A 22,144-nucleotide genomic window follows, 5' to 3' on the forward strand; every position below is an offset into this window, starting at 1 on the left:
GAATTGCTTCAAAGCTTGTTGGCAGCTGAAATACTAGGTTGTGTCCTATTAGTAGAAATAACACACTCTTTGAGGTCTGTAGAGAATGTCATGCACTTGCTCAAAATCTTGCTTACAAGTCCACTTACAGAAATAGAAGCAAAAGGAATATGAGGAACCAGATTTGTCTTTTTTTTTCCCTGAATAACTAACCATTTTAATCAAACAAAAGGTTAGGCACATTCTAGTTTATCAGAAAAAGGGGTGAGAGGTATAATGTAGCTGATGTTGTCTTTCTCTTCTATAATAGTTGAGGGAAAATACTGGACGTATTTCTGATCCTTTATTTAAATTTTATCTGACTAGCATTTTAACTGTTGCTGCTGAATAATTGGTCCTGAATCATCAGCATCTCTCATTCATGGATAGGTAAATAATTCAGAGATGAACTTCAGCCATACTCTTCAGCATCATAGTTTGAGAAGTTCTAATTTTCTCAATTAAGTGAGGTTCCTTGATTTTACATGTGATTAATTGAATTACACAGGAAAAAATCAATACATCTCTGAACAGCCTATTCTGCATTACCCAAATCTTTGTCCTGGCCATGTGGCCATTTTTTTAAATTTGCACCTTTGCCTTCCCAACAAAATAACTGTCTTACTGATTTGCATTATAGAACTTCCAGGTGATAGATGCCAAGGATCCAGCAGCAACCAAAATAAACATCCTGTGTAGAAAATACTCCCCAGCCAAAACCCATCTACCTGAAACCTCACAGTGAGCTTGATCAGTAACACTGGAGTTACTGCATTTACACAAGTGTACAAACCACAAACATTTGGGGCTGGTTTTGTGATTGTTTATAGTGTGTGTGTATACATATATTATTAGGTATATTCTTAGAGCAAACGCTGCTCACTGAATTGCATTAATAGATCTGTGCATGTAGCAGGAATTGTGGGAGGGAGGACAGGTAGCCCTCAGCAACTGCTGATGACAGCATATGTGTTATTGTGTGAATTGTGCTGGTGAATTCTGTCCACTTTTGGCAGAGTCAACATTTGACCAGTGTATTTGAGTTAATCACAACCATACCTAAATATTCATATAATAGGGATAAATAACCTTTAAGGTTTAAATCTGTTTTTCAATGAATATGCTTTTGAAGTCTTGATAGTGTTTCATGCTTGCCTCTTGCTTTTAACAGTCAAATTCTTTTAAGTAGGAACCACTCCTACATCTAGTTGGAAGCATTATGTATGATTACTATTGCTGGACTGCTCCTGTTGTTCCAGTAGGTTTTTTAGTTCAGTAATGTTTTGTTAGCAAAGTTTTAAATAGCAAGGTACAATAAAGGGATACATTATTTCTGCTCTTAGAATGTTTTTTGAAATCCTTCTGCTTGTTTTGAAAGCCAGATACTGAGACTACTCATACAACAGTAGCTGTATGCATTTTTGTAAGAGTCATTGGAGTCAAACATGTATGTGCCTTTATTTCAAAAAGATGAAGAAATCCTCTGGTGTCATAACAATTTAAATACAAATCTAAAGGAAATGTGCTACAATATTATTGCAATTTTAGCAATCTGTTATAAAGTTTATTGCAGAGAAATAACTAGGTCAACCTCTGGATGACCTGTCTTTTGGAGTTTCTTCAGTTAGCTTTAGGCTAGAGCTCCACCTTGTGATCCTTCAGCAGGATACATTTTCTTTTTATAGTTAATAATTTAATTATGATTTCACAAAGTTGAATGCCTTTTAAAGTTTTCACAGGCTTGAGAGATTTCAGCATCTGCTTGGGAAAATTAAAGTTGGAATTCTGTGAACATGCCAAAAAAGAAACTCAAGAGCTAATTTTTATGATACAGTTTAGTTTAGAGTTAACTTCCTAGAGTTCTTAAAACAATTTATTAGAACTCATTTAATAGATAACGTAGACTCGCGCTGTTTGGAATGACATCTGCAAGAATTTCACTTCTTTGTTTTCAGATTTCACTGTGATATATAAACTTGATGCATTTAAAAAAGTTTTGGTAGGAAAATCATTCATATAAGCATCCTTCCTTATTAACTTCCTGAACCACGTGCTTTGAATGAGTCATCCAGTGTGGGCATGAAGAAGACATGGCTGGCAGTAGTCTTGAATTCCCAGAAGGTGTTTAATGAGATGAAGGATCTTGGGGAATGACCAGTGTCACTCTTCCCCCATACCAGAACAAGAGAACATGACATAAAGTTGGAAAGTAACAAATTCAAGGCAAAGAATATGCCTTTTTGTAGTGTGGAATTTGGCTGTGGGAGTTCTTGGATGGAAGACCCTCCATTGAGTATTGAGTTCAAAAACTATTTGGAAATACTAATGGAAAAAATAAGGTGTTGTGAAGTGTGGGGACAACCTCTCTGGCCAGCAAAATCCATAGATTATTTCTGGATGCCAGGAAGGCATTCAGGGAAACTTTGCTCTAGAGAAAATAGTGTTCTTGGGCAGCTTCTCTTGGCCGCTGCCAGAGGGGGCTTACTGGACTGGGTTGACCCTGCTGGCTGAGCATTCTGGATGTGTGCAAATCTTGTAAGATTATTCTCTAGTAGCACAAATGCAAGGGGATTTTTGGTCATTGCTGGAATTTAAGCTTGATGCCTGAGATCTGTTACACTCTCTCTTTGTACGCCGTTGCCAGGTGTTCATCTCTAGCTTCTGTTTTCCAGAATACCAGTATATACTTGCACTCATGAGGGCTAAGTTTGTTCTACCTTCCAGAAAAACAAAAAATGAGTCTTAGTAGTTAATGCTTCAGCATCAGGCAAGAACTTGATATGTCTGTTCTGTTCCAGGAGGTGATTCTGACATGCTGTGTTTTCTCTCCTGTTTTGTGGTCTGTTCTAAGATGAACAGTTCTGACAAGAAGTTCAAGTTGGTGTAAATGGCAGACAGCTTTTGTTCTGATTTATTTGGCTTGTTTGATGTAGAGAACAAGTACTCTAATAATTTGCCCATTCTTTTTCATAGTTTTTGGGGTTTTTTTCTTTAATTTCTGTGATTATAAGAATTTACTGAGATTTTTGCAAAATTTTGTAGGATGGTATGTTTGAGTTTCATATAAGGAGCCAATTTGCTTGTAAGGATCCTGATTGTTGCTTTAGTAGATGTCTTGCCTTTTAACATTGAAAAATGTAAACTAGAAAGAATCAAATACCAGCACACTGATAGACAGGTTGAACTTGAAACTGGTGGTCTTTGAAGTTTGCATCTCTGCATTGCACTGGGGCTGAATCACAAGCATGCCTCAAAAAGAACTTGTGTAGATGTTTGTCTTTCTTCTTCATTTTTCTTTTTTCTGTTTCCCCCCCTCCCTGTACAGCTGAGCAGGTGCCAGGCCTGATGACCAAGTCATTAAAGTGTGTCCTTTTTTCCAGGTTCGAGTTGCTGATTGGAAAAAAAGTAAATATTAAGAGATAAAAAAATACAAAGTACACAAAACAATTCCAAAGTGTAAAGCTTTTTGATATGTTAGCTTCTGAGCAGGGCATTTCACAGATGGCCTGGGTGGTGTAATATCACCTTGCCACCAAAGAAGGGAATTTTACCCTTCCCTCCCCTGCTGGTTGCTATGCAGTCTTGTGTTTCCTGTGCCTTGACTCTGGAAATCTGCTATTGAACCAGTTTAACTTGAGAATCTCGGGAAAAAATACTTGAGTTGTATTTTGCCCATTTTAGTGGGGACTTTAATTGGGTGATACTGAATTGTCAGAGCCTGCAATGGTGAGTGGCTGGGCAGGGGTTGCTACAGTGAGTGTGAATGGAGTGCATTGGTCATGTGCCCATGTGGTGCCTTTAGAGAAGGGAGGAATGCAGTGGCAGAGGGTGCTGCCATTCTGCAGCATGGTTTTTCTTGAAGCTTTTTACCTTCTGCTGTGTTTTGGATGGAACATGCTTTTGTATTTGCAGCCTGTCTTGAGATTGATCATCTTGAACCTCCCTGCATTTGCCACTGTTTATTTCCACTGTGGCTCTCTACTTTAATGTAGTTATGTGAAATGTGAAGAAAGAGAACTTAATAAGTTCAGAGTTTATGGTTTCTGTCATCTCTCTAAATCTGGAAGCTACAGTGGCCCCTAGCATTCAGAATAAGCACTTGCAGGAGAAAACCTGTCCAGCCTCTCTGCCACACGCTCCGTTGAAATGCAGTCTCTGGAGCAGAGCTACCAGACTTTCAGCAACATGTGCTTAGCATGCCAAAATGAAATCTTTCCCTCAAATACCTAATCACTCCAGAAAGCTGAAAAGTCAGCAGACTGACTCTGAAGGTTTTTCTCCTTGGTATTCTGTCTTTAACTGCACATCATACTTTCTTAATTTCACTGTGTAGAAGTTAGCCTTGGGAGCCAAGTGACACAGAAACCTTAGCAGATGGCTAAAACTTGCTTTTGAAGTATCCCAGGAGATTTTTTTCCCCATTGATAACAGGAAAAATAAGAGAAAAACCTAAGTTTATTATAATGAACAGTAGTATAATGAAGTTTAAAACAAGTATTTCACAATCTTTAGTTTTCTTGCTAAAACAATTGCATTTCCAATGGTTTCCTTTATACTATGTGGATACTATAATCTTCCTTGATACCCCTAAGAGTCTTGTCAAATGCTTCAAATGTTAAACCTGTTGTAAGTCTGGTTTATCAACTTTGGAAGACATGGAGTTGTGAAGCAGCTGGTTATAAGAACTTGTTGTAAGAGATTATATTTATGGAAAAATACATGGAAGTTGGCAAGTTGGAGATGCAAAGTTGCTATGTATAATATCTTGAAGGATACACATATTGTGCTTCAAGTTCAACATCAAGTCTGGTTTTGGTTTGGTCAACTAGAGCTAGAATCACCCTAGTGTGGTCAGTTCTGGGCTCTGCTACTTAGAGGTGTTAATGAGAACCATTCTAGTTTGCTCATCCTAATCAGAAAATGTGGGGTGGTTGGTGGCTTTTTGTTTGTTTGTTTGTTTGTTTGGGGTTTTTATTCTTTTTGAATTGTTACATTTTGTTTGGTTGGGTTTTTTACAGTATTTCTGTATTATTATTTTTCTGCAATGCTTTTAACATTTGTGGAGTCACTTTGTAGTAGGATCATGAGAGGACTCAAAATCTTTAAAACAGGGAAAAGCTTGGTTGGAAACAGAGGATGGTGCAATTTATATTTTCTGCGTTTCCAACTCTTTATCCTTCGATATGTGGAATCATTTTGACTGTATTTTTTGATTTATTTCATTCTAGAAGTTGTCTGCTACAAAGGAAGAAAGAAAAGTAAGCTTGTACTTCAGACTGCTTTTTGAATATCTTTCTAATACAGTGGTGTTCCAGAAGATGATAAAGAAATGATAGCAGCTCCAGAAATACCAACTGATTTTACTCTCCTTCAGTAAGTGTTTTAAAAATTTATTGTTCTGTTTGTAAATGTGTTGTCTTTTTTGTGTTACAGTTTACTCTCTCTTGGAAACAAGGAAACATAATAAAGGATGCTGTTCTATTTTTATTTTCTATTGAGAAGTTGGTAAAAGCATTTTAAATTTTTTTATTGAGTATTAATTCAGCAGTAGCTTAAATCAGATTTTAAAAAATATTTTAAAAATTTATTTTAAATCAAGTAGTTGAAATATTTGCCCTTAACTGGGGTGAGTCACTTAATATTTAAAATATGTCATTCCAAAGGCTTTAGTTAAAGCCAAATGGCTTCCCTCAGGCATCAGTTCCTTGGTGTTTTTGACATAATTTTCCTGAGCCTTTTGTCTTCCCACAATTTTTAAGAAACTGACATTTGAGTTTCCAAGATTTAGAATTGGGTACAGATTACACTTTTGGATAGAGAAGTAAAGTGATTATTTTAAGCAGACCAAAAGAATCCAGTTCATCCCCTTTGGTGTTGACTTACTAGACTGAGAACATACTGTGATTTTATATAGTATATTTAAGAATGTTTCTGATGAAATGTGTGAATGGTTTGTCTTTTTATCCTTGCAGGGAGTCTGAAACACACTTCTCTTCAGATACAGACTTTGAGGATATTGAAGGAAAAAACCAAAAACAAGGCAAAGGCAAAGTATGTTCACTCTTTAGGGATACTGGAACATTTCTACTGTTATAAATTGAAGCGTTTAGCACTTTCTTTGAAGTTGAATGAGCAAGAAGGAATATTTTCTGAAAATGCAAGTGTTCTGTGAAGAGAGTTCATGTTTGTATTTGCATGGAAATGCTTCATCTTGACTGTTCGTTCCTGTGATATTTTCTTAGTGCTCTGAAGGCATAAGGGAGGCAGGGGAGGAAAGGATAAGCTTTGATTTGATCAGTCTCTTGGCATATTTTCCATCCTATACTTAATTCATCATGTATTCAATGTCTTTTAGTCTGAAAAGCAAACAGAACAATAATTCAGTTAAGAGTTTTTTTAACAGGTTGCAGACAGGAGGTTACAGTAGTGGGATGGGAGGTCTAAACCCAGTTCCCAGCCCTTGTCTCCCTTCCTGGGACAGTTGTTCCCCCATGTGCCTTTCACAGGGTCCACAGCCACCACGTGTGGCTCCTTCCCTGCTCTGCTGGCCTGTGACCCTCACTGGGCACCCCCTGAGCCTGCACCAGTGCAGAACACCTGCTTGTGGAGAGGTGCTGATGGATTTTATACAATGATCATGTCATTTGTACTTTATGCTCTTTCTGCTGTCTGTAAGTCATACTTGATTTGGGAAATCAAATGCAAACACACCTGTCTGCTCTTCCTCACCCCCCACTTGCCAGCTTAGTCAAATGAAAAAACAAAAGGTGAATGAATTTCAGAGGAGACTTTGTGATGTGTTAAGGAAATTGCCTTAGCTGTTTAAAAGGAAATATGTATAATCTGTTTTACAATTTAAACATGACAAAGATCTGTGTTATACACTATCACTAATCGCATATTTAGTTGTTTAAAGATTTAAAATGAGGGAAAGAGGAACCTGTAGAGTTCTTGCTGGTCTTTGTATCACTCAGGATCAGCTCTTCTCAACTTTTGAATTTTTATTTTATATATACATATACACACACACACAGAGGGACACACAGACTGACATTTTAAAAATGTGGTTGCTGAAAATCAAAGGCCTTGCATATATTTGTCATGGTATGGATGATTTCTTTTTTGTTAATACTTCATGATAATTAAATAAAACCTCTTGTATGTGTGATTGTAGACCTGTAAAAAGGGGAAAAAAGGACCAGCAGAGAAGGGAAAAAGTGGAAACGGAGGAGGGAAACCTGGTGGTCCGAATCGGATGAATGGACATCACCAACAGAATGGTGTGGAAAACATGATGCTCTTTGAAGTAGTTAAAATGGGCAAGAGTGCTATGCAGGTAAGACCTGGGATAGCTCTTTGGCTTTTGGATGTAGATACAATTTTAATATAACAGTATTTTCTTCTACATGCAGTTTAATCAAATGAAGTCTAAAGTAATTTTTTCCTTCAGTTTGCTGTTTCTACTTTTATATAAGAATCAGAATAAAGTGGTTTTGCTTTGTTGATGTTTGAATTTGAATGAATTGATTTTTCATTTCTAAATGTTATTCATGAATAATCACATATGAAATGAATAAATTTGTACTAGAATTCAAAATAAGTTTTTGGTATCCTGAACAAAGAAAGGTTATTTTAGATTGCAAGACTTTAATGTCCTTCTTGTGTGGTGGTAACTAAATACAAATGTGGCTTAGACTTATTGTTGTCATAGAACTTAACAACAATCTGTAGTTTTTACATGCATCCAGAGCTTAGATTATCTGAAAATAAATAGTTGCTTCTCTTCTCTCATTCAAAGTAAAATCACTAAAACTTACAGGCTCCTGTTTAAATTTCCCAACCCAAATTCCAGCCAATTACAGTGTAGCAATATACTCTGGTCAAGTCAACTTAGGGTAGATTTAACCCCTTCAAGTATCTACATTAGGTACTCCCCCACTGCATTTACTAACAGGATGGAAGTCAGAGTATTAAGAAATACAGCACTGTTTTTGTTGGTTTTTTTAAAAATTCAGGTAGGTAACTAAAGTGTTTGCTTGGCTGTGAGTCTCCCAGTCGAGACAGGGTTAAAGTGTAATAAGTGTAAGCCTGTCAGCCATGAAGCTTTGCTGCTGACTCACTCATGTGACTCCTGGCAGTGTGGAAGAAAGACTATCTTTAGCACTGGAAATCTGGAGTTTGCAGCTCCTGTAATACACATGCAGGAAGCTGGGTTGCTGTGCAGTTCTCAAGGTTTACAGCTGGGAACAAGAACAAATTACTTGGATGTATTTGCACAGAGAAATTCTGATTTCCCCATCATTGGTTTTGTTCTATTTCAAAGCAGATGGAAAAACAATACTTCTCTAACTGTTGCTCTGTGTGCAGCTTGTTCAGCCAGTAATCAGTAATTGTATCTTCATGAATTTTTAACTGTTTAAAATTATATACAGTCAAAATATTTTGCTTTCCAAGGGCAAAATGAATCTTTGCCAGGTCTGATTACTTTGTTGAATTGGGAAATTGATACCTGAATCTTGGTCAATTTTTTTAAAACTAGGAAGAAAAAAATTCTCAAATTATATTTAAACTAAAGTCCATTTCATCAGTCAGAGTACAAAGTTTTCTCCATGGTCCTCAGTGTTTGCGTATCTGGGAAAATTTTGGTAATAATTTTAAGTTAACTTTTGGTAATAATTTTAAGTTAAGTTTTATTTTAAATTCTGTTCTGTACCTTCTGAATTGGTTGACAAGGTGCTGTTAAGTCATAGGTTGGACTCAACGACCTCAAACGTCTTTTCCGACCTAACCCATTCTGTGATCCTGTGAATTAGTGTCTGTTCCCTGGCAAAAAGAGGTGGTTCATTCACTGAGACAAAATGTTTCAAGAAACAACTGTTTTGCTGGCACTTCTTTAAATTGATTAGATTCTGAACACAAGGCTGCCTAATGGAAATACTCGTTCCATTCCTGTCATTCTTCAGTTCTTGCATGGTGGCCTTCTTTAGAAGCCAAATTTGTTTTCTCCATATTTCATTCTTCCCTTCAGGTCAGTCCGCTCAGGTCCAGTTCATAGGTTCTTTTCCTACTGGAAAGAGCATTACGGTTTCACATTGAGTTTTTCATTCTTTTTGTTGTGCTGAAAACAGTTGTGCATCACACTATAAACAATCTGAGATTCAGGGAAGAGGGATTTAGCTGTATCTCTGTTCAGAAATTTTTCTTCAATATGTTTTATTTGTCCTCACAGCTATATTGGCTGTGAGAGTGAGCACTGAGAATACAGACAGGAAGCCTTGGAGATGGTGCATAGTCCAGCTGTCTTTTGAAATTCTGAATTATTCCATCATTTAGGGAAGGGTACTAACATATTAAAAAAGTCAAACATGAAAACTTGATACTACAGCGAGTCTCTTGTACCTGTGTTAATAAAATTGTGTGTCTGTGTTTTATGACCTTGGCAGTAGATGGTTTGTACTCTACAAATGGATTGTTAAAACATAATTGCATGTAAATTCTGTTTTCTAAAAATGATTTTCACAGGTTTAATTGCTTCACATTAAAGTCTTTTAATAAAACTTGCTTGTTCCTCTTTGGCTTAGTGACTACAGAGTAATTAATATCCATGGAGTGTAGGGCAGTGCTGCTCATCCTGTTATGGCAAATGTGGATGAAGCAAAGTTCATCCAAGGGACACATTTTTTGAAGAGTATAGGGAGTTGTAGCTGTTGGAATTGAATGCACAAATAATATCTTCGGAGAAATATCAATGGCTTCACAGAGCAAGGGGAGGGTGTAAATAAAAAACCTGATTCTGTAAAAGACCCCAATTATTTTCTGGATTCTTCCCAAAAATGTTACCGTAGAAGGATATGGTATTCCTTTGCTTTATGTTCAAGTGTCAGTTTTGTACTGGTATATGTTAGTAGAATAAAATGAGTTCTTGAGAACATAAAGCAGTAAAAGAACATTTAAACATTTAGTTCTGTAGTAATCAAAAAAGAGAGTTCAAGTTACTTAAAGGGATGAAGAAGAATTACTTGCTTTAAAGCAGTTAAGTAACAATGTCTTCCATTTATGAAAACTGAGCAGTGCCTTTTTATTTGTTTTCTTTCAGTCTGTAGTGGATGACTGGATAGAGTCATACAAACATGACCGAGATATAGCACTTCTTGATCTCATTAACTTCTTTATTCAGTGTTCAGGCTGCAAAGGTAAGATACTGAATTGGTTACTCATCCATTGAAGTAATATTACAGCATGATTCTCAATCTTTGCTTTCATACCACTGAGGTTGTAAGACTGCTTCATCCCCAGAGCTAGTTTACACTTTCAGGTTCTTGGAGTTAAACAGGTATTTCTGAGTGTGGGAGCAGGAGGTTTAGAAATCTTATACTGTACTTTAAAGTGTTGATTAAGCCTTTTGTATTTACAGCAGATAGAAATCAGTACTGGTACTTAACATGTGCTTCCTCTTCCTTTGTTCCTGCTATTATTTCAGAAAATCATCTCTCCTATCACTAATAGTTCAGGTTATTCAGTCTTGGAATTCTAATTTGGATGTCCCTATGTTTTATCATGGTTAAGATTGCTTCATAGCTTTTGTAGACATGCTTGTTTCAAAAGATATTATGGACAACATCATGGTAGCCTGTCTACAGTAAGGGTGTGTTTCCCTATTTTTTTGTCTTTATTATCTGATTTTTCTTTCCTCATTTCATGTCCTCCATTCTTTTACCTCTCACCTCCTCTTGAAGAGAAGGTAACTTGCTTTGCAGTGTCACTATGCTTGATAGAGGAGGACTGGATGTAATTTGTTCTGCTCAAGTGTTTCTCTGTCCTGATAAACCTCTAACACGTGTAAATCTCCAGAAAGCTAACAATGTTCCTCAGAGGTTATCTGCACTTTCAGGAGCAGTGACCTTTTGATTTTTGTTACAAGATAAAGCTGCAGAATCTTTTAATGATTTCTGTGATGATCCTTGTCATGAATTTTTGCAGTAAACTTTGGGAGGTCTAACAATTTGAGGCCAAGACAAATAGAAATTTCATGAAAGTGCTCTGTTTATTACAGTGCAGAAGATAATAAGTAGCAATACAGCTGTTGGAAATTGTCTTGCGCGATTTAGAATCTTGAGTCCCAAAAGGTCACTTCAGATGGTGGAATGCTCACTAGTACAGAGGTCTGGCACAAGTACCTTTGGCTTCTGATTGAGTGAATGAGTAAATTCTAGATGTGTGTGCTCATGCACACGAACATGCCGCTTAAGAAGAATAAGACTAAGCCCCACATAAATAAAAGGTGTTAAGTATTTGTTATACATGAATGATAGAAGAAAAAAAGTGAAATTTATTAAAAATATACATGTCTAATCAGTAGGTTAGGTGAAAGTGGGTTATTTTGACATTGTAGCAGGAGGTATGTCATCTGCCATCTACAGCTTTCATATTAACAGTGCTAATGACCTAATATCTAAATTGTAGGAGTTGTTACAGCAGAGATGTTCCGACATATGCAGAATTCTGAAATTATCCGAAAAATGACTGAAGAATTTGATGAGGTAATTTAATAAAGTGCTGGTTATGTATTCATTTTTATTTTCTTTGTTCCTGTCCTAATCTTGCTGGATCATGTTTATTTCAAGATACTTATTTCAAGAATATGGAGTTACAAAAATTACAGGACTTTTATGGATGAAAATGTTTAACTCTTATTTCACTGAACTTAAAAGATAGGAAGTAAAGCTCTGCATGTATGCAACTTATTTTATTAGTGGTTTAAGAAATCAATATTGACTTTCAGTTTTTAAATAGTGGGAACTCCTACTTTGGTGGCACTGTGGGGGATTCCTCCCTATCTTGCTGTTTATATAGGGCCTTATATTGTCTCTTAAAATGGATGCTGAATTTATTTCTATGCATTCGTCAATCTGCAAATTGTGGTGATTTAAATTTGATTATTTTCCAGTTGAAGACTAATGCTTTTCCTTTGATGGGGATTATAGTTTTTTCCCTTTAAATTGTCACTTTCTGTTCCACAGAGTGTTGGGGTAAATGAGATGTATTGGGGGTTTGTTTTGGTGGGTGATGGGGTTCTTTCTGTTTTGGTTTTTTTTTGTAGTTTTTTTGGTGGTTGTTTTTTTTTTTTTTTTTTTTTGGTTTTTTTTTTTTGTTTGTTTGTTTGTTTCATTTGGCTAGTATTTGTTTTTGATTTTCCTGGGTTTGAGTGGTGTTCCTTTCATCCTGTGTTCAGAGAACGTAAATGTAGCTTTAAAACCTCCTCCCCAAATTTGGCTAGTACAGACACAATTCTCTCCACTACTGCTCCTCCAATAATTAAAAAAATCAATAACTTTACCTGAGGAGAAAATGTAATATCCTTTTCTTTAAAGGAAATTTAATGTCACTTAAAACTACCTCAATGCATAAATAGATTGGATTACTCTAAGGCAATATTGTATGAAATTTTTAAAGCCACACCTGGGACTGTTGGTACTACATGGGTTTTTTATCACTATATCTTGCTGACTCTTTATTGTAATAGAATTCTAATGAGCAGCTCTCAGATTTCTAATCCCTTTTCATGGATACTTTCTTTATTTTTCAATCTGTTTTGTTGCTCAGCCTCTTAAAGAAACTGTTCACAGTGGCACTGACACGAATGATTCTTTATTTGTCCCTGTCATTTTACCATTATTTGTAAAGGCTCCCATATCAGGAGAGGGCACACATTTGTTATATTTGAGGTGTTGTAGTACGTAATTTTATGACTTCAGGAAGTTTCAGTCTGATATGTAAGCATTTCCCTGTCAACTTCCTTATGATCCCAGATTGTTTCTAAACTTGTCACCTAACTGTTCATGTGATGATTCTAGTGTAACAAAGATTTGTAAGGCAAATAATTTTTTCCATTTATTTTGTGTCAAACAAAAAGAGGAACTAGTAGTTAGAATGTTGTCTTTGTGTTATAACAAGCCTCAGCTACAAAGTATATTCATATTTATGGAATCATATTCTTCTGATGTATCATTTTTAAGGCCTCTGAGATTTTGGCTTTAAAGTTGCAGGTATCTCTTCTTAATCTTTATTTAATGAAATAACTTTTAAAGTGTTTGAAAGAGTTCCCCGTTTCCTTTTCTGTGTTTTAATAGGATAGTGGAGATTATCCACTAACTATGGCTGGTCCCCAGTGGAAAAAGTTCAAATCCAGTTTTTGTGAGTTCATTGGAGTGCTCGTCCGACAATGTCAGTATAGCATCATCTATGATGAGTACATGATGGACACTGTCATTTCCCTGCTCACGGGGCTGTCAGACTCACAAGTCAGAGCCTTTCGGCACACTAGCACACTGGCAGGTCAGTGAATCCTATTTATATGACTATTATTATTAATTATATTTATTTGGGTATTGCTTGTATTTAATGTTTTGTGTTGCACAGGACAGAATTACTCTGCTTGAACTCCTTGATATTCAACAATCAACTTGTGTTTTATTTTGTGATACGGTTTTCATCTTTGGGACAGCTTTTTATCTTGGATTTTTGTTACTAAAAACACGGCACTATTTTTAAACATTCTAGCTCTCTGGTATTTAATTTTTGTTACCTTTAGTAGAAGAGTAAATATAAGGAAAATTTTCAGTTGATTCTACTAGGTTGTCTTTGATCATAAATAAGGGTGTAGGTGTCTTTTAATCTCAAATGCAGTTGAACCTGTTTATGCTCTGCGTTAAGTCAGACAGAAGTTGTAGTTTATGTTGGATGCCATTTTTACTACAAATTTTAATTATGCTACATATTGAGGCCATGGCACTATGTAAAGTAGCATTTCTGGTCTTTGCATTAGAAATAATTTAAAATAATTTTTTCATCAGTAATACAGTCTCTAAATTTCTTGATTTTTTTTAAATTCCCCTTTTCACATAATTTTTTCCCAATACGTTAAATTGCGAAGAAATCCTTTATGAGTTAAGTATAGAATGTTTCAAAAAATATATTTGTGTGGACAAAGGATGAGCTTCTTGGATAAGGGAGACCTAAATTTGCACTGATTACTGAGGAAAGATTGTGAATGGCATTGTGTCGCTATCAGCTTTTGTAAGGTTATGGTAACAATTTTACTTTGAACAACGTAAAATTAGGCTGAGTGTGAAACTGAGATTTTGCCACATGGAAGTAATAATTGTTTGCTTCCCTTGACCTGGCTGATTTACAGCTGGCTTCCATCCTAAGTGTCATGTCAGTCCTTCTGTATCTTTGATAGCCCTCTTGAATTTACATTAGCGCACTGCACATGGGGCTGCTGCTGTGTGACTTCTACCAGCCAGAGCATTTCTTACGGAGAGAGGAGCAAAACTTTTTATTTCAGGAGAATTTACAGATTCTGCTGTATCATCAGTTTTGACTGTTGTACTATATGACTTAATACAATTCTAGGTCTTAAAAAGCAGGTTATTACCTTTGGGTTTTTTTTTTAGTTGGAGTTGTGTCTGAATAAAAGTTGCAGAAATTGCCCTGTTGCATGTTAATTTCTGTCAAACAAAATATTTTTTATAAGCCATGTGTTTTCATTTGTTCACATCAGCAGTCAATTCTGTTGGTTTTGTGTGTTCATCTGAGTTTTACTGTTTATATTGTTGAAGATTTTATTTTATATGGAAAAGAGTGCCAGCGAAGTCCTTGTATCCATATTTGCTGGTACTTCTGTTAATTTCAGCTTCTGTGATTAACTCAGACTTTTTCTTTAATCTTGGAGATCACAGTGTGAGATGATATTTCAATATAACTGCATGTCTTTAAGCCTTGCTCATTAGCTTTATGCTGGTGATACATGCACAAGAATTTTCAGTGTCTGCTCTGCCAGTGCAAGCCCTTTTATGCCTTATTACAGAAGCTCACAAGGCAAGCAAGTATACAATTGATCACCTTCTACTTTCTGAAAAAGGGGTATTTGTCTGCACTCTTTTAAAAGGGATTGAGCTAAAAATAAAAGGATACCAAAATCCCACGCAAGTGTGTTTTATATTTTGGTTTTCTGGCTTGTAGTTGGCTAATGTGCTTTCTCTGCTTCTGCTAATAAATGAATCTTTGGAAAACCTGCACCTTTTTAAAATTAAATTGAGAAAAAAAGACTGGTGTGATATGGTGGTGTTGGTTGTCTAAGACATTTCCTTTTGTTGGTTGTCTAAGACATTTCCTTCTTTCCTGAAGAAAGAAACTTCTTGTATATTTAAGACTGAATGGTGTCAGTCTGACTGACTCTGATAACAATTCTTCTAGTATTTCTTGGGCCAAGTTTATTAATCTTACATTCTACCTTCATTTTGGGGAGGAAACAGATCCTGTATCTCTCAATTCAATACGAATAATGTACATATAATAAAATATGCTATTTTAATATAATACAAAAATAATGTACATATAATAAAATATGCTACATATAATAATATTGCTATTCTGTTCTTTTTTTGTCACTTCTTTAATGCTTATAGCATTAAAGAAGTGACAAAAAAAGAACAAAATAGCAATATTGCATCTGTTGTCTTGATAAATAATGATGCAGTGCTTGATAAAACATTGCATAAGTTTGTGTAGCAGAAAATTACACTAAATGTATTTTCATAGATAAAGGGTTGACAAGAAGAGGTGTCAAGATTTTTCTTCAAAGTTTTCTTAGATCAGGTAACTTTTTAAATAATCATGATTCTTTTCACTTACTTTTGTAGCCATGAAGCTGATGACTGCTTTAGTGAATGTGGCATTAAATCTAAGTATTAACATGGACAACACACAGCGGCAGTATGAAGCAGAACGAAATAAAATCATTGGGAAACGAGCTAATGATAGGCTGGAACTCTTACTACAGAAGAGAAAGGAGGTTAGTGCAACTAAGTGTTCGTAAATAGAAGTGTTCATAAATGGCCACTAATAATTAATCTTGTTCTCTAATTAGTTTTGGTAGTTATCTATCTCTCTAGCTCTTCAGGATGTTCATGTTTAATGCTTAAAAAACTTTGCAAGGTGCTTCTTACTGTCTGATTTTCTGTAAAAAGAAGTCTTAAAAGTAGTAGTGTTGCAGTGAGTTAGTGAGAGAGACTGCAATCAGTAATAGATACATTTTTGTTGTATTTCTTGAGGAGTTTCCTACATTGAGCTCAAATATGTAACAAAAATTACCACACATTGACAGGTTTTGGCTTCTAGAGAAGATCTCCATGATCTTGGAGCAAAATACTGCTTTTATAATGTCAGTAATTATCTCAGCAGAAAATGTGTTTAAAGGCTTTAGATAAGGCTTTTTTCATGTACAGAAAGCACTATCAAAGTTGAAAATGCAGTCTACTTCTGTTTTCTTTCTTTTGTATAAAAGAGCCTTGCTGATTCGCTGCTGACAATGTTGTCTTGTTGAAAGCCCTAATTCAGTCAGGTTTCAGTTTTTACTTTTGGGGCAATTAGTGGTTTGGTTTTTGGGTGGTGGTGGTGATGTTTGTTTTCTTTTAGGTTTTTGGTTTTTAGACATTATGAGTAAGTAACTTCTTCATGATCAAAGGAAACATCTCACCTTTGCTCTTCAGCATTTGTATTGTTACCTGTTAAGGGGTTTTTTCCTGACAATTGAGACAAACTAACAAGTTTTCCTTCTGATCATCTCCCAAAGATCTTGCAGTTTGAGACTGATCTCTGAACAACCCATTCAATGTAGTTTTGTTAAATATTTGTGCAGGGCCTGTCCTAGTGTGAGTAATACATAGATATGTAAAAAAGCAATGATGTTACTAGAAAATTAAATCAGGTTTTCTTACAAATTAAGAAGGACCTTTCAGAAACACAAGATGTCTTTGTTACACTTGAAGAACAGTTTCCCAGTAACCAGAATTACTAAAATTTGTATACTGTGGTAGATACAATTTCTTCAATAATAGCATATTGTACTGTGAAACAGATCTGTGAGTATTTCTGAATCTGTGAAAGGATTTAATGGTCACACTTGTAAATGTTAATTTAGTTTGTCTACCATCAGCACCATCTGATCTAACTGTAAAAATGCTGCTCACTGTTTATGTACTCTCTACATTCTTTCAGCTTCAAGAAAATCAGGATGAAATAGAAAACATGATGAATGCAATATTTAAAGGTGTTTTCGTGCATAGATATCGGTAAGTTTCTCTCAGTAAGAAATGTGTAGCATCATTAATGTATTCTGGAAGCTGGGGGCAGGTTATTTCTAATTATTCATCTCTTTGAACTTACTGCCCCACTTCTCTCCACAGAGATGCAATTGCTGAAATAAGAGCCATCTGTATTGAGGAGATTGGAATATGGATGAAAATGTACAGTGATGCCTTCCTCAATGACAGCTACTTAAAATATGTGGGGTGGACTATGCATGACAAGGTAAACTGCACAGAGCAAAAGGAGCAGAACTGAGAAGCAGAACTCCTTGGTTTTAGTTATTGATCTTTCCAGACTAGGTTTGGATATCTCACCTGTTTGAATTGATCACTGCTTTCCTTATCGCTCAGAAGTATTGGCATTTCAGAATGCATATAAGCCAGACTTGAATGTTTCTGGAGTGTACCTATAGATTTTTTTAAAGAAACTGTTATTTGCAGGCAGATGGTCTTTTCTATTTATTTATTGCTGATGCTAACTTGTAGTTCATCATACTTAACTACTTCAAATTAACACATCATCCCTATAGCCTGGCAGTACTCTGTTTTGCCAAGTTACAAGACTCTAGGATTCTCATCTAGCTGCAAAAATTATGGGAAAAGCTCCCTTATATGTTGGTTAGTGCCTCAAGCTGTTATTTACCAACTACCACCTAGAGACTATTCTCTGCTTGGAGGGGTCAATATGGTTTACCAATACTCCCTGACTCATTATTGAGTCAGCACATTGCCTCAGTTCTTGCACCAGAAACTTCAGGCTGTTGAATTTTAAGTGAAAGAACTGAGGGATGCTCAAGTCTTGCTGGGCTGTTCATGGGCTTGGTGTAAAAACCCAGTAACCTCTGGCAGCAAGGTGAGGTCATCTTTACCTTAGAACATGTTCTCTGCTGAAGCAGATCTTGTATTTCAAGAGGAATATTTCTCTCATTATCTACTTAGTAATTTTGATTGAACAAGGAATGGTCATCAATGATAGGAATATCTTGAGTGTTTAGAAAGAATGAAACAGATGTATTTTGATTTATGGAGATGGTAACTGCAGGAAGACCTTGGGGGATTTTGTTAGTTTTTGTTGCTTCACTGCCTTGTCACAAACAAGGTTATATTCTTAGGTCATTAACATGATTATTGGTAGAGTATTGTGACAGCATTTAATCTTTGTTTTTGAATTAATTCTCACTGTAAAAGAAACTTGTCCTGTATGACATGAAGATCACATCAGTATCCTATATTTGACTTTTAATTCAGTTCTTAATTTTATTTTAGCAAGGAGAAGTAAGACTCAAATGCCTAACTGCTTTGCAAGGGCTTTACTATAATAAGGAGCTTAATTCCAAATTGGAACTCTTCACCAGTCGGTTCAAGGTTAGTGTTACTTCTTACTTTGAGTATATATGATTTTTTTAAAAGTTGGATTATACATATTTCCTCTTCAAAAATATTTTCTTTTATGTTCTTAGGATAGAATTGTGTCTATGACTCTTGACAAAGAATATGACGTTGCAGTCCAAGCAATAAAATTACTCACTCTTGTTTTACAGTAAGTACATGTATCTTTCCTTATCTGACATGCAACAAATACCAAAACTTAAATGTTGGCCTTGTGGGTGAGGCCAGTAGCATGACACTTCAGATAATCTGAAGGCTATAGAAATGTCTGTGCATCTTACACTCAAAGAAAATGGAATTCCAAAAGTAATCTGCCTAGAACAGCGTTATTGCTTATCTCCCACAGTTCGGTAGGTGTTAGGGCTAGGGACTAATAGTTAAAACCTATTATGGAATGGTTGAAATGAAGAACATGGAATATATTGAATGTTACACAGTAGTTGAACTCTTGAGCATCACCTTCTAGCAATAGCTCATACTTCATCAGTGTGTTTTGTTCAGGAAGACTTTGGAGCTAAGACTGGAGTTTTAGGATGATAAATTGAAGGAAAAGGTGTAGGTTCTCATTCATTTCCATCTCCCTCATTAGAGTTCATACTTTGTTGACTCAGCCTTTTTGGTTTTTTCTTTCTTTCTTTCTTTCCTTCTTCCCATCCCTACCCCTAGGAGTAGTGAAGAAGTTCTGACTGCAGAAGACTGTGAAAATGTCTACCACCTGGTTTATTCAGCTCATCGGCCAGTGGCAGTTGCCGCAGGGGAATTTCTTTATAAAAAGTAAGATGGAGAAATTACAGTTAACTTCTTGGTCCTGTAGATTTGTGTGCATTAATATGATGATTCCTATTCGATTTAATCAAGAAAAGGAAAAAATGAATCATAAAGTGGCCTTAAGAAAGAAGAGACAATGTAACATTACTGCATTTTCTAAACTACTGTAGTTTTTCTAAATGGGAAATAGAAGTTTGGACTTCACTTTGAAAGCTTGTTCCTTCAGGGAATATAATAAAAATGTTCCTATGTCTTCTCCTTTCCCATTCTTCCTGTGAAACATCTTAAAATGCTTATGTAGTTTGGGGCCTAAAACTTGAGCTTACATCATGAGTGTTTTCCCATTTGTAGTTCCTCCCCTGTGCCTGCCTCCTCCCCATTGTCCCATATGACCATTTCATAAAATATTTTTCATTTAAAAAATCCACTAAAAATCCAGCATGTCAGGTGTGTAGGAGAACAAAATAGAGTTTCCATCTAATATTTTTCAGACCTCCTTCCAGTATTTCTTAGCTGCTTTAAAGTCTCTTGTAGGGAGGTTCAGAAAATAGCATTTGCTGAGGAGGAACATAGGACCTCAAACACCTGCAATTATCACTGATGTTTGTAAAGCATTATGTTGTAATCATACATCCCACTGGAAACAGTCAGTGGCATATTAACTCAGTATATATAAAATGCATATTTGAAATTGTTCAAATGATACTTGTCCCAAATTACTTCCTTTCCAAGTAAAATATGGAGTGAAGCAACAAGGTATTTAGTGTGTAAAAACCAGTATCTTGATGTGAATTGACTGTGGTGAAGGCAATGAAGAAGAAACTTGTCAAGAAATAATTTTTCTTTTAGGCTTTTCAGCCGCAGAGATGCTGAAGATGATGGAATACTGAAAAGGAGGGGAAGACAAAGTCCAAATGCTAATCTTGTGAAGACTTTAGTGTTTTTCTTTTTGGAAAGTGAAGTAAGTTGGGTTTCAGGGATGTCCTTGTTTTTGTGGTGTGCGTGTGTGGGTTTTTGTTGTTGTTGTGGTTCTAATTTTTGTCAGTTAAATTTTGTTGTTGTTTTTTTCCCCACTCATTGGTTAATAACCATGGTCCATGGTTTCCTGTTGTTTGAGCAACCTGGGGGTCAAAAGACTGTTTTGTATGGTTGTGTTTGTTTGAAAGATCTGTCAGTACCCACAATTAAAACAGGCTGTGAGTGCTACTCTGACAAACATGATGATGTGTAATTGTAAAGAAATTATGAATTGATAGATTTAAAAGGGAAAAGAGAAAAAAGCAAAAAACTCCATAATGCCTACCCACCTATCCCCCAAGTCCCGACAGATCTTGTAGCACTACTCCTTGTAGCTGTTGGTCTGGATTCATCGTTTTAAGTTAATTGGGGTAGAAAATCTTCTGTTTAACCAGAGAGCTTGCAAAACTTGCTCTGTATTTTTGCCACAGGCAGGAGCCAAGTCTAAGAAGTATTCTGTATTATAGTTCTGTAATAATTTTCATTGCTGATAAAATACTTAATCTATTCTTATTTTAGTTGCATGAACATGCTGCTTATCTTGTGGACAGCATGTGGGACTGTGCAACAGACCTCTTGAAGGACTGGGAATGTATGAACAGTCTTCTGCTGGAGGAGCCTCTCAATGGAGAAGAACGTAAGAGATTTTTGTTGATATTTTTTTATATTGCTGTGCAGTTTTTCTTAGGCTTGAAGTAAGGAAAAAATATGTTTACATATATTTTCTGTGTTTCCATGACTGTAAGATGTCACTAATACCAATTATGAAATGTAAGGAAGTGTAGAAAGAGATCACCACCTGGTATGGAAGTGTTACACAAGAGCAATGGTTAGAAGAAAAGAGAAGGAATTAGCATGCAGTGTTGCCTTGGTGTTCCACAAGTTCAGGCTGCACTTTTGGCATAGAGAAACTAAGTTGCATGTGAAACTGGTTAATTTATTGTTAAAACTACCATATGGAAAAATACCATAATTTCTTTGATGACAGTAGACCCAAACAAAACTCCTGGTATAATTCTGTAATTCATAGGTCCTAGTAAATGGACCTCTGAAAAGTAGAAAGGAAGTAAAATAATTATAAAACTTGAGTGTTTATTCCATCCTGTCCTGTGACCCATCCAGTGATATTCCCTCAATTTTTCAGTATTTTCTGGTGTTGTTTTTTAAGGTACTTACTTTCTATATTCCCTCTGTCAGCCCCATCTCTGGAAATGAGCTGTTGGTCTACATGTCTGTCTTTTTGCCTTAAACAAAAAAGCGGGAAAAACCCCCGAAACCCAAACAAAAACCCCAACATATCTCAAGCTTTGTGGATAATGAAGAATAAGTTGTGTGTTAACACCTGTTTCTTAAATTTCAGCTTTAACAGACAGGCAGGAAAGCGCTCTGATTGAAATCATGCTTTGTACAATTCGGCAAGCGGCTGAATGTCATCCTCCAGTGGGAAGAGGAACGGGGAAAAGGGTAGGAAGCAAAAAACTTGCTCGTGTGGAGATGTGGGAATGGCTCTGTGGGAAGAAAAAAGAGATTATAGGATATTGCTGCTGAAGGGACTGAGATGGAGATTCAGCTTTGGTCTCCACATCTGACTACCCTGGCTAGTTTGCTTTTTCTGGACTTAGACACATCCTTGGTACTGTTCAAACTACTGCATTTGTTTGTACTATTAAAGATAATAAAAATTGATTTTGTAAACAGTATTGATTTGAAGGGAGGACTAGAATCAATGTTTGGGAAAAACTAGAACTATTTTTAGTGGGAAAGAACAAAATGAGGGAAAGGGAAATACACCACATAGTCTC

At 35.9% G+C, this 22,144-nt stretch overlaps 1 protein-coding gene across 3 annotated transcripts in view; it reads left to right on the top strand.

The window, feature by feature from the left end:
* Positions 1-22,144, top strand: part of STAG2 (stromal antigen 2) — a 71,380-nt gene that overhangs the window by 28,804 nt on the left and 20,432 nt on the right. For 2 of the 3 annotated variants that reach the window (XM_005419818.3, XM_005419819.3), the window contains exons 2-16: positions 5,247-5,391; positions 5,991-6,069; positions 7,193-7,354; positions 10,115-10,211; positions 11,482-11,558; positions 13,149-13,353; positions 15,723-15,874; positions 17,080-17,153; positions 17,268-17,391; positions 18,435-18,533; positions 18,629-18,708; positions 19,224-19,331; positions 20,175-20,286; positions 20,862-20,979; positions 21,703-21,806. In XM_005419818.3, coding sequence (XP_005419875.1) covers positions 5,348-5,391; positions 5,991-6,069; positions 7,193-7,354; positions 10,115-10,211; positions 11,482-11,558; positions 13,149-13,353; positions 15,723-15,874; positions 17,080-17,153; positions 17,268-17,391; positions 18,435-18,533; positions 18,629-18,708; positions 19,224-19,331; positions 20,175-20,286; positions 20,862-20,979; positions 21,703-21,806 — 1,635 coding nt within the window. In that variant the 5' untranslated portion in view covers positions 5,247-5,347. Of the gene's footprint in view, positions 1-5,246; positions 5,392-5,990; positions 6,070-7,192; positions 7,355-10,114; positions 10,212-11,481; positions 11,559-13,148; positions 13,354-15,722; positions 15,875-17,079; positions 17,154-17,267; positions 17,392-18,434; positions 18,534-18,628; positions 18,709-19,223; positions 19,332-20,174; positions 20,287-20,861; positions 20,980-21,702; positions 21,807-22,144 lie in introns of those variants that run through there. The other variant, XM_031056090.1, reaches the window with a different exon arrangement.

The sequence above is a fragment of the Geospiza fortis genome, unplaced genomic scaffold (assembly GCF_000277835.1).
Source record: "Geospiza fortis unplaced genomic scaffold, GeoFor_1.0 scaffold157, whole genome shotgun sequence".
NCBI lineage: Eukaryota > Metazoa > Chordata > Aves > Passeriformes > Thraupidae > Geospiza > Geospiza fortis.